The following is a 13,604-nucleotide window of genomic DNA, read 5'->3' as shown; positions in this document are numbered from 1 at the left end:
GCTGAAACCACCTCAAAATGGCTAAAGCCAACTGAAACCAGCTGAAAACACCTGAAAACACCGGAAACCAGCTGAAAACATTTGAAACCACATGGAAACAGCTGAAACAACCTCAGAACAGCTGAAACCAACTGAAACACTTCAAAACAGCTAAAGCCAGCTGAAACAAGCTGAAACCAGCTAAAAACACTTGAAACCAGCGAAAACCAGCTAAAACATCTAAGACCAGCTAAACCACCTGAAACCAGCAGAAACCATTTGAAACCATCAGAAACCATCTGAAAACGGCTGAAACCATCTGAAATTAGCTGAAAACAGCTGAAACCACCTGAAAACAGCTGAAACCAACTTAAAACAGCTGAAAAGTTTTCACTGCTGGACTGTTTGACGAGAGCTGAAATTGAACAGCTGACATTTGCTAAAAGCAGGAAAATAACAGCAGAAAAAGCTGAAATAGGCAGAAAGTCTGAATAGACAAAAAAAAAACAACCTCAAATAAGTAAAAAAAAAAAAGAAACTTAAATGAGCAAAAAAAGCATTTTTTCTTTTCTTCTTCTTCTTTCGGCTGCTCCCTGCGTTAGGGGAGCCACAGTGAACTAACTCGCACGAAGACGTGGCAGTTATTTTTACGCCGGATGTTCTTCCTGACGCAACCACAGACACCGAGCTACCACAGCCCTCTGTGTGGAGCAGAGAGCTGAGATCTAGGACACCTGGAGGAGCAGATGGTGGGGGTTAAGTGCCTTGCTCAACGGCCCAGAGTGGGACGAATGAGCGTGGGGGCAGGTGTGGGTGCTTCACCTGCCCCACCCACATTTTTGATGTTGTCGGCACCGGGGCTTCAACCGGCGATCTTCCGATCTTTGCCCATCTTCTCTAACCTCTGCGCCACCACTCCCCGAGCAAAAAAAGTATTTGGAAAAAGTAAAAAAAAACAACAACCTGAAATTAGCATAAAGTAACACTTTTTTGAGAGAAGCACAAAAACTAAACATTAGCAAAAGTATCTAAAAATAAGGCTGAAAATATTGAATTTAGCAAAAAGAAGCTTAAAGGATATAAAGAAAAGTTGAAATTATATTTAAAAAAAAATCACAAAAGGTTGAAATAAGCATCAAAATACCAAAGTAGTAACTGAAAAAACAAGAAAGGCTGAAATTGACATAAAATTAAAAAGTAGCTGAATATGAAAAAAGGCCAACTTGAACGTTCCCTCCGATCTTGTGGCATTGTGATAAAACTGCTCTTTTTGCTGTGGCCTTTTATTGTGGTCAGCCTAAGGCTCACCTGTGAGGTGGATGGATGATCTCAATAAAGAAGTGGTCACTGCTACAGATTTACACACATTTATGAATGTTATTTGAAAGAAAAAGGCCTTTTGTGTCAGAAGAAAAAGTGTTCGACTTCAGCTCATGAAAAATAAGAGCAAAAACAAAAATGCGTTCATTTTTTTGTTTATTTGGTATATAATTCGTTGCACATAGAGCAAAATATTTCAAGCCTTTATTTCTTGTAGTTTTGATGATTATGGCCTAAAGATAATGAAAAAACAAAGTTTAGTGTCTCAGAAAATGAGAATATTGTAAAGAGGTTCAATATTTTCATCTCGTGGTGTCACACTCGAATCCAGGGGTTCCCAACCCTGGTCCTTGAGGAACACCATCCGTTGTTTCGCTGCTCTGGCACACCTGATTTTAATTTATGGGTGATTAACAGGCTTTTGCAGAACATGAGGAAGTAATTAAATCACTGAATCATGTGTGTTGGAGCAGGAAAACAACCAAAACATGCAGGATGGTGTTCCTCAAGGACTAGTGTTGGGAACCAGTCAGCTCATTAGCTCCTAGACATGAGTTTTGTTGAGAATTTAGTTTTTTTTTTCATTATCTGTAAGCCATAATCATCAAAATCATCATCAAAATTACAAGAAATAAAGGCTTTGAATATGTCACTCTATGTGTAAAGGATCTATATAATATATAAGATTCACTTTATGAAGTGACTGATAATTTAAAAAATTACTTATTTTTTACGATATTCAAATTTTTTGAGATGCACCTGAACAAACATTATTCAACTCCTTCAGCGACGGAGGTGTTAGCGTACCACATTGGTCTTTAACTCTTGGTTAGTTGCGAAGTGGAAGAGGAAATGACGTCACCCAGCACAAAAGTGGTCTCGGTTTGAAGTATCGAGGTGTTTTTACGAATACGAGTATATGAGGTCCGTCCCAATGCCAGAACACGAGTATTAATTAGGTAGTTTAAGTTTAAGTGAACGTTCCTCGTCTCCATACAGTGAACGTAGAGTGAGCGTCATATTTCCAGACCGCTCTGACATTTATGGCAGAGCGCTGATGAGCTCCCACCTCTCCGTCGTCATCATGAAGCCTATTACCGATTCCACTGACACCCACACAATGTGACAAGAGCGCGCTCTTTAACTAAACTGACAAATAGTGGTCCGTCTCTCATTTCGCCTCGTCCAATTTTACATCTGGCGGCGTACGGCGTTCAATTAGTCCTCAGAGCGGCCCCGAGGAAACGCTGGCACTTTCTTGGCAGAGCAACGTTTCAGAAAAGCGCATCGCTCTGCAGCCAAGATACCGGCTGAAGGGCTTTATTGATGAAAAGTGTGCGTCTTTGCATCTCTTGCACACATCGTTTCATTAGTTGTTTTTTTACAGCAGTTACCATGGAGATGGGATCTTGGTTAACCACCTCCTGCCAGTGCTTAGAGACTGTTTTATTTCCACACAGCTGAAAGCTTTTAATCCATTCGTTGTCAAGTAGCAGTCGATGCCGACTTGTGCCGGAGCCAGTGCGAGTGCCTCGCAGTGAGGAGATCTAATGGGCCGCGGCGTACAGAACCAAGTATTACAGCCCATGGAGAGCTTGAGTCTTACTGGGCTTGATCCTCTGGTACTCGGCAACAAACTGGAGATCTGGTTCCCGCTCAGACAACATCTGCTCAGCTTCAAGTACAACCACATCTGGTAATCAGCACAAAGTTCCTCTTTTAGAGGCCAGAGGTCCCAAACAGGCAACGGCGATGACTTTCAGCGAAATGCCCAGAGTTCGAGGAGAGAGGAGGAGCTACAGATACTTTTATTGTGTGAATGTTTATGAAGCATTCACACTTTTGGGATTCATTTTTCTTCCGTATGTTTTTTTGGCGCGATTCTCGTCTCGCAGTTTTCAGCTATTTCAACAAGTCACAAATCAAAATCCTGCTATGGCTTTTGGTATTGGTGCAACTTTAGCTTTTTGAGATATTTAGCCTTTTCTGCCACTTTTTCCTCAAAGAAAATGAATTGAGCTAATTTTCCATCCTTCCAATCTTTAGATATGTTTACCTTTTACTGCTCCTTTCACATTTTGTTCTGCTTCAGCTGTTTTCAGCATTTTCAGCTAATTCCACATTTTTTGCACCCATTTCAATTTTTTTCAGCCTAATTCTGCAAAAATGTGCTCTTTCCACTTCCTTCTTGTAAGTTAAGCTTATTTCTGTCTTTTAAGCTACTTTTCAGCTTTTTTGTTGTTGTTGTTGCTAGTTTCAGCTTTTTTCAGCTAATTTCCACTTTTTTTGTGCTCATTCTGCTTCTTTCAGCCTAATTGGGCAAACACGTTATCAGAGTCAGAATCAGTTTTAATGTCATTGCACTGAAGCACAACAAAGTTGCATTTCAGTACAGCTCGTCCGAGAAAACAAACAAACAGACATGGGGAGACGGAGGGGTCTGAGGCCGTGGCCTTCAGGAGGCGCTGCCCTTTTTGTTTAGATAAGAAAAAGAGAAACACGAGGGGAGGTATAAAAGAAAATATCTTGAAGTTGCAAAAAAAAAAGACCTCAGCACAGAAATGGCAACATACTGATGACATAGACATAGGCGTGTGGAGTGGGTGAGGGTCCCAGCACAGGCCGCCCAGTAAGTGATGCAGCCCCACTGGCGCCTTCGCATCTTCTAGGTTGCTGCCCGGGGGGGGGGAATGAGGGAGGCCAGTGAAGGCATGAATTTGAGAGAAAGTAGTCTGTGAACACAGTCCAGATAGCCCCCCTCCAGCCATAGTCCTGATATATGATGGTGCAGTGTTTATGAGCCAGCTTGGTTGAGCTCTGACACAGGTCCATGTCCCAGGGGAGTGGAGCGGCTAGGGGATGGGGGAGCAGAGTGTCTTGTTTCCATAACAACCAGGAGAATTTGAGATGGTCAACCTTTCAAGGCCGATGCCGGGGAGCCAGATTCAGATATCAACATTTGCTTTGGGTCAGGCCGAGCTCTGTTAATTTCCGTCTGCCCTTTACAGTCTCGCTCGTCCACCTCAATGGCGACTCCAAACAGCTAAATTGTGGTCACATATGTCGAGTCAGGCTTACAACTTCTCCGAGATCTATTTCTTCCCACCAGCGAGATTCAGGAGCAGCAAGTAGCCTGCGATTCTCTGCAAGAGTCGCGTCCAGCTTATGGCTCGGCTCGCACAACATTTGAGTGAGTGTTGCCAAACACGGCACATTCCTTCACACATGCCGGGCAGCTTAACAATGGCCACAACAGCTGCTGATGTTTTCTGAATTTGTCGATAAGCCAGGTAGCCACCAATCCCAAAATCCTGTTATCATAAATCCAATTATGTACACGCAGGAGGGCTCTCCTTCACCCTGTCTTCTATTTGGTCAACTGCGTTGAGACCAGCTGACCAGATCCATAGTTTACAGTTTGCAAAATGTGCAAAGAGAGACTCTGAAAAAGGTTCACAGGACAGGTTTCAGCTGTTTTCAGATAAATTCAAGTTTTTCATGGTACTTTCTGCTACTTTTGGCCTGGTTAACTTCTTTCTGCTAATTTCAGCTTATTTCTGACAGTTTCAGCTTTTTCTGCTATTTCAGCTACTATTTAGCTGTTTTTGTTCTAAATTTAGCTTTCCATCTAATTTAATTTGTTTAGCTCATTTCAGCTCATTCCACTTCTTTTGGGTAGTTTCATTTTCATTTCTTTTTCAGCTTCTTTTCAGCTATTTTTTTTGCTAATTTCAGCTTTTTTTTTAAGCTGATTTTCTAATTTTTGTACTCATTTTTACTTATTTAAACCTAATTCTGCTAATTCATTAAATGTTCATTTAGGCGGGTGAATCCCACAGAGCCTCGGGGGCTCATTTACAAGAGAGACCTGATTTCTTTAACAAAGAGTGACGACAACAGACAGTCATAAAAGAGGTGTGCAATTTTTTTCTGCTTTCTTCTTGTAATTAAGGCTTGTTCTTCATTTTCAGCTATATTTCAGCTGTTTTCAGATAAATTCAAGTTTTTCATGGTATTTTCTGCTACTGATTAACTTCTTTGTGCTAATTTCAGCTTGTTATGCGCCTTTCAGCTTATCTCTGCAAGTTTAAGCTTTTTCTGCTATTTTAGCTACTTTTAGCGGTTTTAGTGCTAAATTTAGCTTTTCATCTAATTTCACATTTTCTTCAGCTCATTTCAGCTCGTTCCACTTCCTTTGGGTACTTTGAGCTTCTTTTCAGCTTCTTTGTGCTAATTTTCTACTTTTTGTGCTCATTTCTGCTTATTTAAACATAATTTTGCAAATATTTGTTCCTTCTGCTTTCTTCTTGTAATTCAGGCTTGTTCTTCCATTTCAGCTACAGTTCAGCATGTTTTTAGCCAATTTCTGCTGTTTTTTTTTAGCAAGTTTTTCAGCAATAAGCGTTCACACTGCATTTTCGCAGGAAATGCAATTTCTCTAGTTTGTTTTTAGCTTTTAACAACCACCACTGTTGTTCTTTGAGCTAATCTCATTCCCTCTGAATCCACAGCAGCATTGTCTCTTTCCAGGAGACTTGTAGACTCTACAAGACATTACGGAGAAATCAAATTAAAAACTCGCTCCTTGTCTCAGTTTGATGCATTCTCGAGTTAAGACTCATCCACCAGGGCCAATCAAAAGCTTCTTTCCTCCTTTTTTTTTTACCGCTGATGACGAGACTTCGGAGTTAGTTTTTTTTTTTTGTCAGGGCAGCGTTTTGATTTGCTTTATACGAAGTGTTTAGCAGAACATATTGGTCTAACGCTGTCGCTCATGTGCAGTTGGTGAGCCGACGTAAGAACAAGAACAAACCTTCTCTGCCTAACCCATACATATACACAGTATGAAATGTATGGACACTAAAGAAAACAGGAAAAATATGGTCCGAGGGCGAGAGGTGGCCGTTGGACAATGTTCATCTGACACTTGGAGCCAAATTAAACAAATATACATTTGCCTGGTTAGTTACTGAAAGATCGGCCACAGAAAGGAAAATCTTTCAGACTGTAGTTATTGGGAGCACCTCCACAACTGATCACCTTCCTGACTCAACCCGCTACAAGACGAGCAGAAAATTACCCTTACCATCACAATCACGGCTATAACTCAGTTAATTCTACGTATTTAGAGCTAAAATGTGATGTGACAGCCGAGAGTCATCCTCAAGACGAGCGATAACAGAACATGCAAGATGTAAACTTAAATTTGCTAAACAAAGCACCAGGCGATTGGCAGTCCTTTAAGTCAGGGGTGTCCAATCCTGGTCATCGAGCACCCCCTACTCTGCACGTTTACCTGTCTCCATGCTACAACTCACCTGGTTCAATGGTCAAATTACCTCTTGCGTTCTGCAGGAGCCTGTTAATCAGCCGTTGATGTAAATCAGGTGCTAAAACAGGAAAACATGTACAACATGCAGGATCGTGGCCCCTGAGGACCACCAGGGCACCCAACCTTTTTAATGATGCTTTGATTGAAAAAGAATAAAATAAAATGGCCTGAAAGGGTTTTCTGACAACTACCTGAGATAATATTCTTACAAAGCAGCCAACGGTTACTAAAGCCAACAAATGGTCGTTTCAGGTTGTCACTTAAAGGAACCGGAACAAGCGTGTCTGTGACTTTGTTTGCAGATGATACAATGTTATACATCAGGGCAATTCAGCTTTACTGCTCAGGGACCAGGCGATATTATCCACTATGTAAAATGAATTAATGATGTAAAATCCAGTTTTATTTTGAAAGAGCTTATTGATGGACCAGATTAATCTCAACTGTGGGCCCTGTGTGGCCCCTGAGCCGCCAGTTGGACAGCCCTGTTAGACGTGACAGATGTGGGAAACGTAATCGGCCAAACAATGAAAAGTGTGAATTTTTAATATTTTTAAATAAGTCAGAATGACTCTCTAAAACATGTTGCCCATATGTGCAATAAAAATGATTTTATTTTTCGTTTAAAACTACTTCCTTTTCTCTGCTTTTATTTCCGATTCAGTTATAATTCTAATTTTATTTATTTTAAAGCTTATTTAAGTTTATGAGGATGACCACTGACAAAAAGTGAAATTCATCAAAGATTGGTGAGTCTTTACTGAAAAGGTAGTTTTTTTAAAATTATGATTAAATAGCTCCACGAGAGCTTTTTCTTTAGCAGCCATTTGTACAAATATAATGTTTACATTCAAATTAATGATGAAGCCACCTGCAGATCTATAAATAAATAAATAAGCCAGGTGTTCTCTAAATGAAAACTAGAGAAATTGCATTTCCTGAAAAATACAGTGTGAATGCTTTTTGCAGAAGAACTTGCTGAAAAAAAACCCAGCTGAAATTAGCTAAAAAACATGCTAAAATGTAGCTGAAATAGAAGAACAAGCCAACATTAGCAGAAGAAATCAGATATAACACATATTTGCTGAATTTGGTTTAAATAAGAAATGTGCACAAAAATTAGAAAATTTGCTAAAAAAGGCTAAAATTAGCAAAAAAAAACCTGAAAAGGAAGAAAGAAGCTTAAACTAACAGAAGGAAGTGGAAAGAGCTTAAATGAGCTAAAAATTTGGAATAGGCTGAAAAAGCTAAAATTAACAGAAAAACAGCTAAATAGTTGCCGAAATAATAGAACGAGCTGAAACTGGCAGAGAAGAGCTGAAAGTGGCATAACAAGCTGAAATTAGCAGAAAGAAGTTAAGTTAGGCTGAAAGCAGAAGGAACTATCAAGAAAAACTTGAGTTTATCTGTTAACAGCTGAAATTAGCTAAAAAAAAAAGGTAGCTGAAAAGATAGAACAAGCTTTGCTGAAAGAAGCAGAATCTATGAGCACAAAATGTGGAATTTATCTGAATATAAAAGCTGAAATTAGCTAAAAAAAAACACTTAAATTAGTTAAGAAAAGGAGAAAAAAGCTGAAATTACAAGAAAGAAGTGGAGAGAGCACATTTTTCTGAATTTGGCTTAAATAGTTTAAATGAGTGCAAAAAATGTGGAATAAGCTGAAAAAGCTAAAATTAGCATAAAACGGCTAAATAGTAGCTGAAATAGCAGAACAAGCTGAAACTTGCAAAAATTAGCTGAAATGAGCAGAAAGAAGTTAGAAGAAGCACAAAAATGTTGTAGTTAGCAGAAAGAGCAAGGAGCACAAAACAGCTGAAAAAGCTGAAAGTAGCTGAATAAAAGTTTAAATTTGCAGAAGGAAGCTGAAAGAAGCTGAAGCAGAACAAAATGTGAAAGGAGCTGTAAAAGGTTGTAAACACATCTACAGATGTGAAGGATGTAAAATGAGCTCAGTTCATTTTCTATGAGAAAAAAATGGCAGAAAAAGCTAAATATTTCAAACAGCTAAAGTTGCACCAATACCAAAAGTCATAGCAGGATTGTCCCGAAACAGCTGAACGTTTTGATTTATGATTTGTTGAAATAGCTTGAAAACTGCAGGATGAGAAAGATGCTGAAAAACGAAGAAAAATGTGTTCACGGTGATGTAATCGAGAACTCGTCCATTACACAACTAACTTCATTCAGTGTTGCAGGTAATCAGGACTTTTTGTTCACGTTGCGTCTTACCTCCGTCGATATCTTCGCTGCCGAAGTGGTTCCTGTAGAAGAGCATGAGCTCGATGCGGTAGCACTTGTAGAGCGTGACGAGGCAGACGAGCAGCAGCAGGATGGCTCCCAGACCTCCGGCCAGCTCCACCGTGTACATCAGCTCTGCTGACGGTGCAAACAGGGAAACGTGTTCAAACGACATGGTTTTTTTTTTTGGTGTGGGATATTCAAGTGGTTCGAGAGTTACACTGTGGAGAAGAACTGAGATATATATTTTTTTAATTCTTGTCCGATCGGGCAATTTTATCCAACAGGGGCGAAGCCAGGAGGTGGCCAACGGTGGCCGTGACCACCGTAGATTATTCTTTGGCCACCCCAAACATTTGAGGAAACTATACTTTTAAGCAACATAAAAACTAGAAAGCGTAGCTCTCTCAAATTATCTGGGCGGACAGTTTACATTTAAATGGTGACAGCCATCTTGGTTTTTGACAACCCAATTCTCGATGGCGACCATTCTTACGCCTCGATGCAGCCACGCACCAAAATGGAAGTCTGTATCTCACTTTTTTCTTCAAGTTATCCAGCTCACAAGGCGGACTGATGGAGGGTCTTTCCTCCTATTCGCTCCTTGATGGGGTACAAGGGGTTTTACGTAGCGACGGGGTGTATTAGACTCATTTGAGGCTTGCAAAATTTAAAAACTATTTTTACACAAGTTGCAATCTTCAAAGCAGATAATTTTCAAGATCTAGACAAAACAGGAATCTTATCTATAAAGTGTTTATTTTAAAATATCCCTTTTCTTTTACACTGATCCTGAGATCAAGATGCAGCCATGGCCAGGTTGACAACTGGACTTCAGCTTCTCGGCCTCATGCTAACATTAGCCAGACGTTTAAAAGCTGAAGAGACATTTAGCTGCAGTCCTGTGAGGACAAGAGACAGAGACCGGTGTCCCCTCGTGGCGTTACTATCAGAGAGGCAGCACAGGTGGTGGTATATCCCCTCATCATGGCTTTGTCTACAAAAAAAAAGGGTTTAGGCCATACATAAATAATCTATAAACTGTAAAAATCAATAAAATGAACTCGTATACAATAAGTTTTCATGTAAATAATTAAAAAATTAAATAAGATAGCACAATAGTCTGGTTATTTTAATCTAACAATGTATTTTATTCAAAATAAACCAAAAAAAATCTCTTACATGTCCAAACTTTAATGTGGAGAAGCTTCAATGCTTATCCATTGGAACCTTTAATAATGTCTTAAAGTGTCGCTACTTCTTCTTTTTTTTTTACATTAAAATTAGTTTAACTGTTTATTCTGCTTGGCTTCAAAATCAAGACACAGTTAACTGCATTGTAGAGACACATCCTCCGGTAGATGATGGTTTCTCCCAGCAGCACATCCAGGAGCAATCAATCAACAAGACAAAAGCTGCCGAAGCTAACGTTAAAGACTTGTGAAATGACTGCTGAACCGCCACATTTGCTGGTAAAAAATGGTTTTCGCGCATCGATCGCGGCTGCGCTTCCCCCAGCTCGTGTCTGCGTCGATTCCCCTCGCCGTGCCTCTCCATCTTTTCAGGTTGCTCGTTCTGGCGTGATTGGATTCGGATGCCACATCGCTCAGAGCTGAGCGAAAGTACAAACCGCTTGTCTACCTGTCATTTAACGCCCCGAGGCTCGACTGGGATGACGACAAAAAGAAGAAGAAAAGGAACGACGTTGAAGCTAGCGGTGCAAGCATGTGACGGATCATGAAGACCGTGTGTGTGGAGCTCTCGCCGCCGTCAGTCATCGCCAAAACATGGAGATCGTGGGAGACTACACCCCTGGAACTGTTGGACTTTACGGCTAATTATTCAGTTCTAAATTTGGCTAGTTTAGCTATTGCCGTTTAAAACAAGCGACGCACTCATGTTCCCTGTCATGTGAATAGTGCAGTGGTTCCCAACCCTGGTCCTTGAGGAACTCTACCCTACATGGATCTATCCCACCTGGATTATTGAGCATGGACTTTGGGGTCTACCCTACATGGTTTAGTTGTTTAGTTTAGCCTGTTAATCACCCATTCATTCAAACTATGTGGGTCAAAGCAGGAAAACAACTAAAACATGCAGGATGGTGTTCCTCAAGGACCACAGTTGGGAACCATTGGATAGTGAATGTTTCTAGTTTTTGAGATGAGTGTTTTTTCTGGACTGTATTGGACGTGGCAACCCAATTTTTGGTGTGGGCCTTTCTTACCCCTAGATGTAGCCACACACCAAAATGGAAGTTGGTATCTCACTTATTTTTCAAGATACCTTGTTCACAACGCAGACATTTTTGGCAGCAGCCATCTTTAATTTGGACGTGGCCACCCAGTTTTTGAAGGGAGCCTTCCTTACGCCTAGATGTAGCCACACACCAAAACGGAAGTCGTAACGTTGCTTATTTTTCAAGTTATCCAACTCACACGGTTTACATATATACATATGTGGTGGCAGCCATCTTGGATTTTGACATATCGTATCTTATGTATATTATATGCGATTTATCCTTTTCCCCATTTGTCTGAGTGTTTCTACCAAGTTAAACTTTATGAGTCTACAAGTGCTAGCAAGAGAAACAACACCAAGTCACAGTCTTAGCTTTTCTTCACATTTCAAATAATTAAAAACGTACTTTTCAGCCAGGCAGCTGAATCCATAAGTGGTGGGAACGTACGATAGCTACAGAAAGCCATCCTTCATGGACGCTTGGGATACATAAATATTCTATCTCTGTGTTGATTGGCAGAAAGACTGAGCCATGTTGGATGTAAGGGATTCATCTCTTTCTCCTTGCAAGTATACATTTTTGTCAAACTTTAGTCGTGGACTCCTGAGGAATTGTTTCAGAGAACTTGTCTAACACAACCCAGTTTTAGAAAAGGAACCTTTCTTACGTCTAGATGTAGACACACCTAAACGGAAGTCAGTATCCCACTCATTTCTCAAGTTGTCATGCTCACAACATGGACGGATGAACAGAAGGAATGAATGTCCAGAAATTTGGAGGGAAGCAGGGGAAGTTGTTTAAACGTGACTGTTTATGGAACAGAACAACAAATATGAACGAACCATTAGGGCTCCGAGGTCTGTTGAGCTGCCTTGAAAATCCAAGTCATTAGCTTTTTCACGATCTTCTTCAAGGTTTCGTCTTTTCTACAGTTTCTGGTCTGACGTCACTCCGCCTTTGGCAGTTCGACATCTCCTTCGGGCTACGCCTCACAAAACCTGGATGGTCGGCCTTCGTTGGCTGAGTAACGCCAAGAAAACTTGTATGCGTCGCTATCCATCACCGACGAGCTCTTAACCTCTTTGTAAAGCACAAAGCCCCCCCTCAACCCCAACTCCTCTCCCACTGCAGTGGCCATCAGGCTGACAGCTGCCGTGATGAGGGATAATGTTCCTGAGCGGTAACGAGCACGGCCCGCACTGCTTCACCGCGCCTGTCTGGTAGCGACCTTCAGCCAAACTCGATGTATGTGCACACGCACAAACAAAAAGAGCAAACAAACCTCAGCTGGGTCTTCTCTTAAACACCACATATAATTTGTTGGCTTCTCCCGGAGGTGCTCAGCTAGATCAATTGGTCAGCTGACTCATTAATCAGCCATGCCTGAGAATACTGAGCTAATTAAAAGGCAGGTACAGTCGATGCTACACCCCATCATTGAGGCTCCGCCCATAATTAGGGTGCCTTTATTACCAGGGGGACTTTTTTCTGTCTGAACACTGACAGAACCCAAAGATTACACTAACTTCTAAAAGAACAACATCATATTGATCTTAATCATCTTTAAGATACTTACTTTAAAAAAATCAATAAGAAATAAAAATCTTAGGGCCTTAATGGCTTTAGAGATGGCGTAAGACTCCAGCACATATGAAATGTTTAGTTTCTTTTGTATAAAATTTTTATTTTCAATGTAGCTCTTAGATTATTTTTTTGTGCCAATTTCTCTGATTTTTTGTAAACTACTTTTCAGTTGGGCAAGAAACTATTTAAGTCATTTAAATTCAGTTATTCAATCAGATTTTTTATTTTTTATTTTTGTCTCCAGGCAGATACATGGTTGAAGGTTCTTCCTCATTGGTCAGAACTTCACTGTCAGGAGAGGAGGCTGAGCTCAGTCTCTGCGGGTTGAGTTTGTTTAATAACCGACAGGAAAAGTAACCAATCAGAATGTTGATGCAGAGTGGGCGGGACCAAAACACGACGGCACTGAGCCTCCGGGAAGACCTTGAGGGCATTTTTTGGCCCCATGGATTTGTAATGCATCCAATTTTTTTTTTCTGCACTTGCTCTTGTGCAAGGCGGACACCTTTTCTCTTCCTCTCCTGTTCTCCTCCTGCTTTTTTGCTCTCAGTGTATCGGAGCTCCTACTCAATCTTTCGAAACAAAAACTACTTTCATGGATCTGGTCAGCTGGACTTTCAACGCAATCAACAAAATCTTTTCAACAAAGTGACAGGGTCCTGGAGAGCCCTCATGCCCCACTGAGATGCACACGGCAGGATACGTCATGGATCCGTTGGGATTTTGGGAGCCAATGTGTCTCTCCATATTGTCTCAGGAGGACGCCAAAGATGTTTATATATTGGAATCATAATAGCAGGGTTTCTGCTTTCTGGCATCAGCGGATTCCGATGATATCAGCTATTGAGGAAGACAACGGCAGGAATTTCAGCAATGGCAAAACTGCCAAGTCTGTGTGAAGGTTTG

General features: G+C 40.8%; 1 protein-coding gene across 1 annotated transcript in view; it reads right to left on the bottom strand.

Annotated features, from left to right (window-relative positions):
• The window catches only part of LOC119428779 (interleukin-1 receptor accessory protein-like 1), a 229,821-nt gene that overhangs the window by 16,129 nt on the left and 200,088 nt on the right, over window positions 1-13,604 (bottom strand). The window contains exon 5 of the mRNA XM_037696455.1: window positions 8,864-9,010. Within this exon, the coding sequence (XP_037552383.1) occupies window positions 8,864-9,010 (147 nt within the window). The remainder of the gene's footprint in view (window positions 1-8,863; window positions 9,011-13,604) is intronic.

Source organism: Nematolebias whitei, chromosome 23 (assembly GCF_014905685.2).
Source record: "Nematolebias whitei isolate Nwh7 chromosome 23, NemWhi1, whole genome shotgun sequence".
NCBI lineage: Eukaryota > Metazoa > Chordata > Actinopteri > Cyprinodontiformes > Rivulidae > Nematolebias > Nematolebias whitei.
This window is presented reverse-complemented; position numbering and strand designations above follow the sequence as displayed.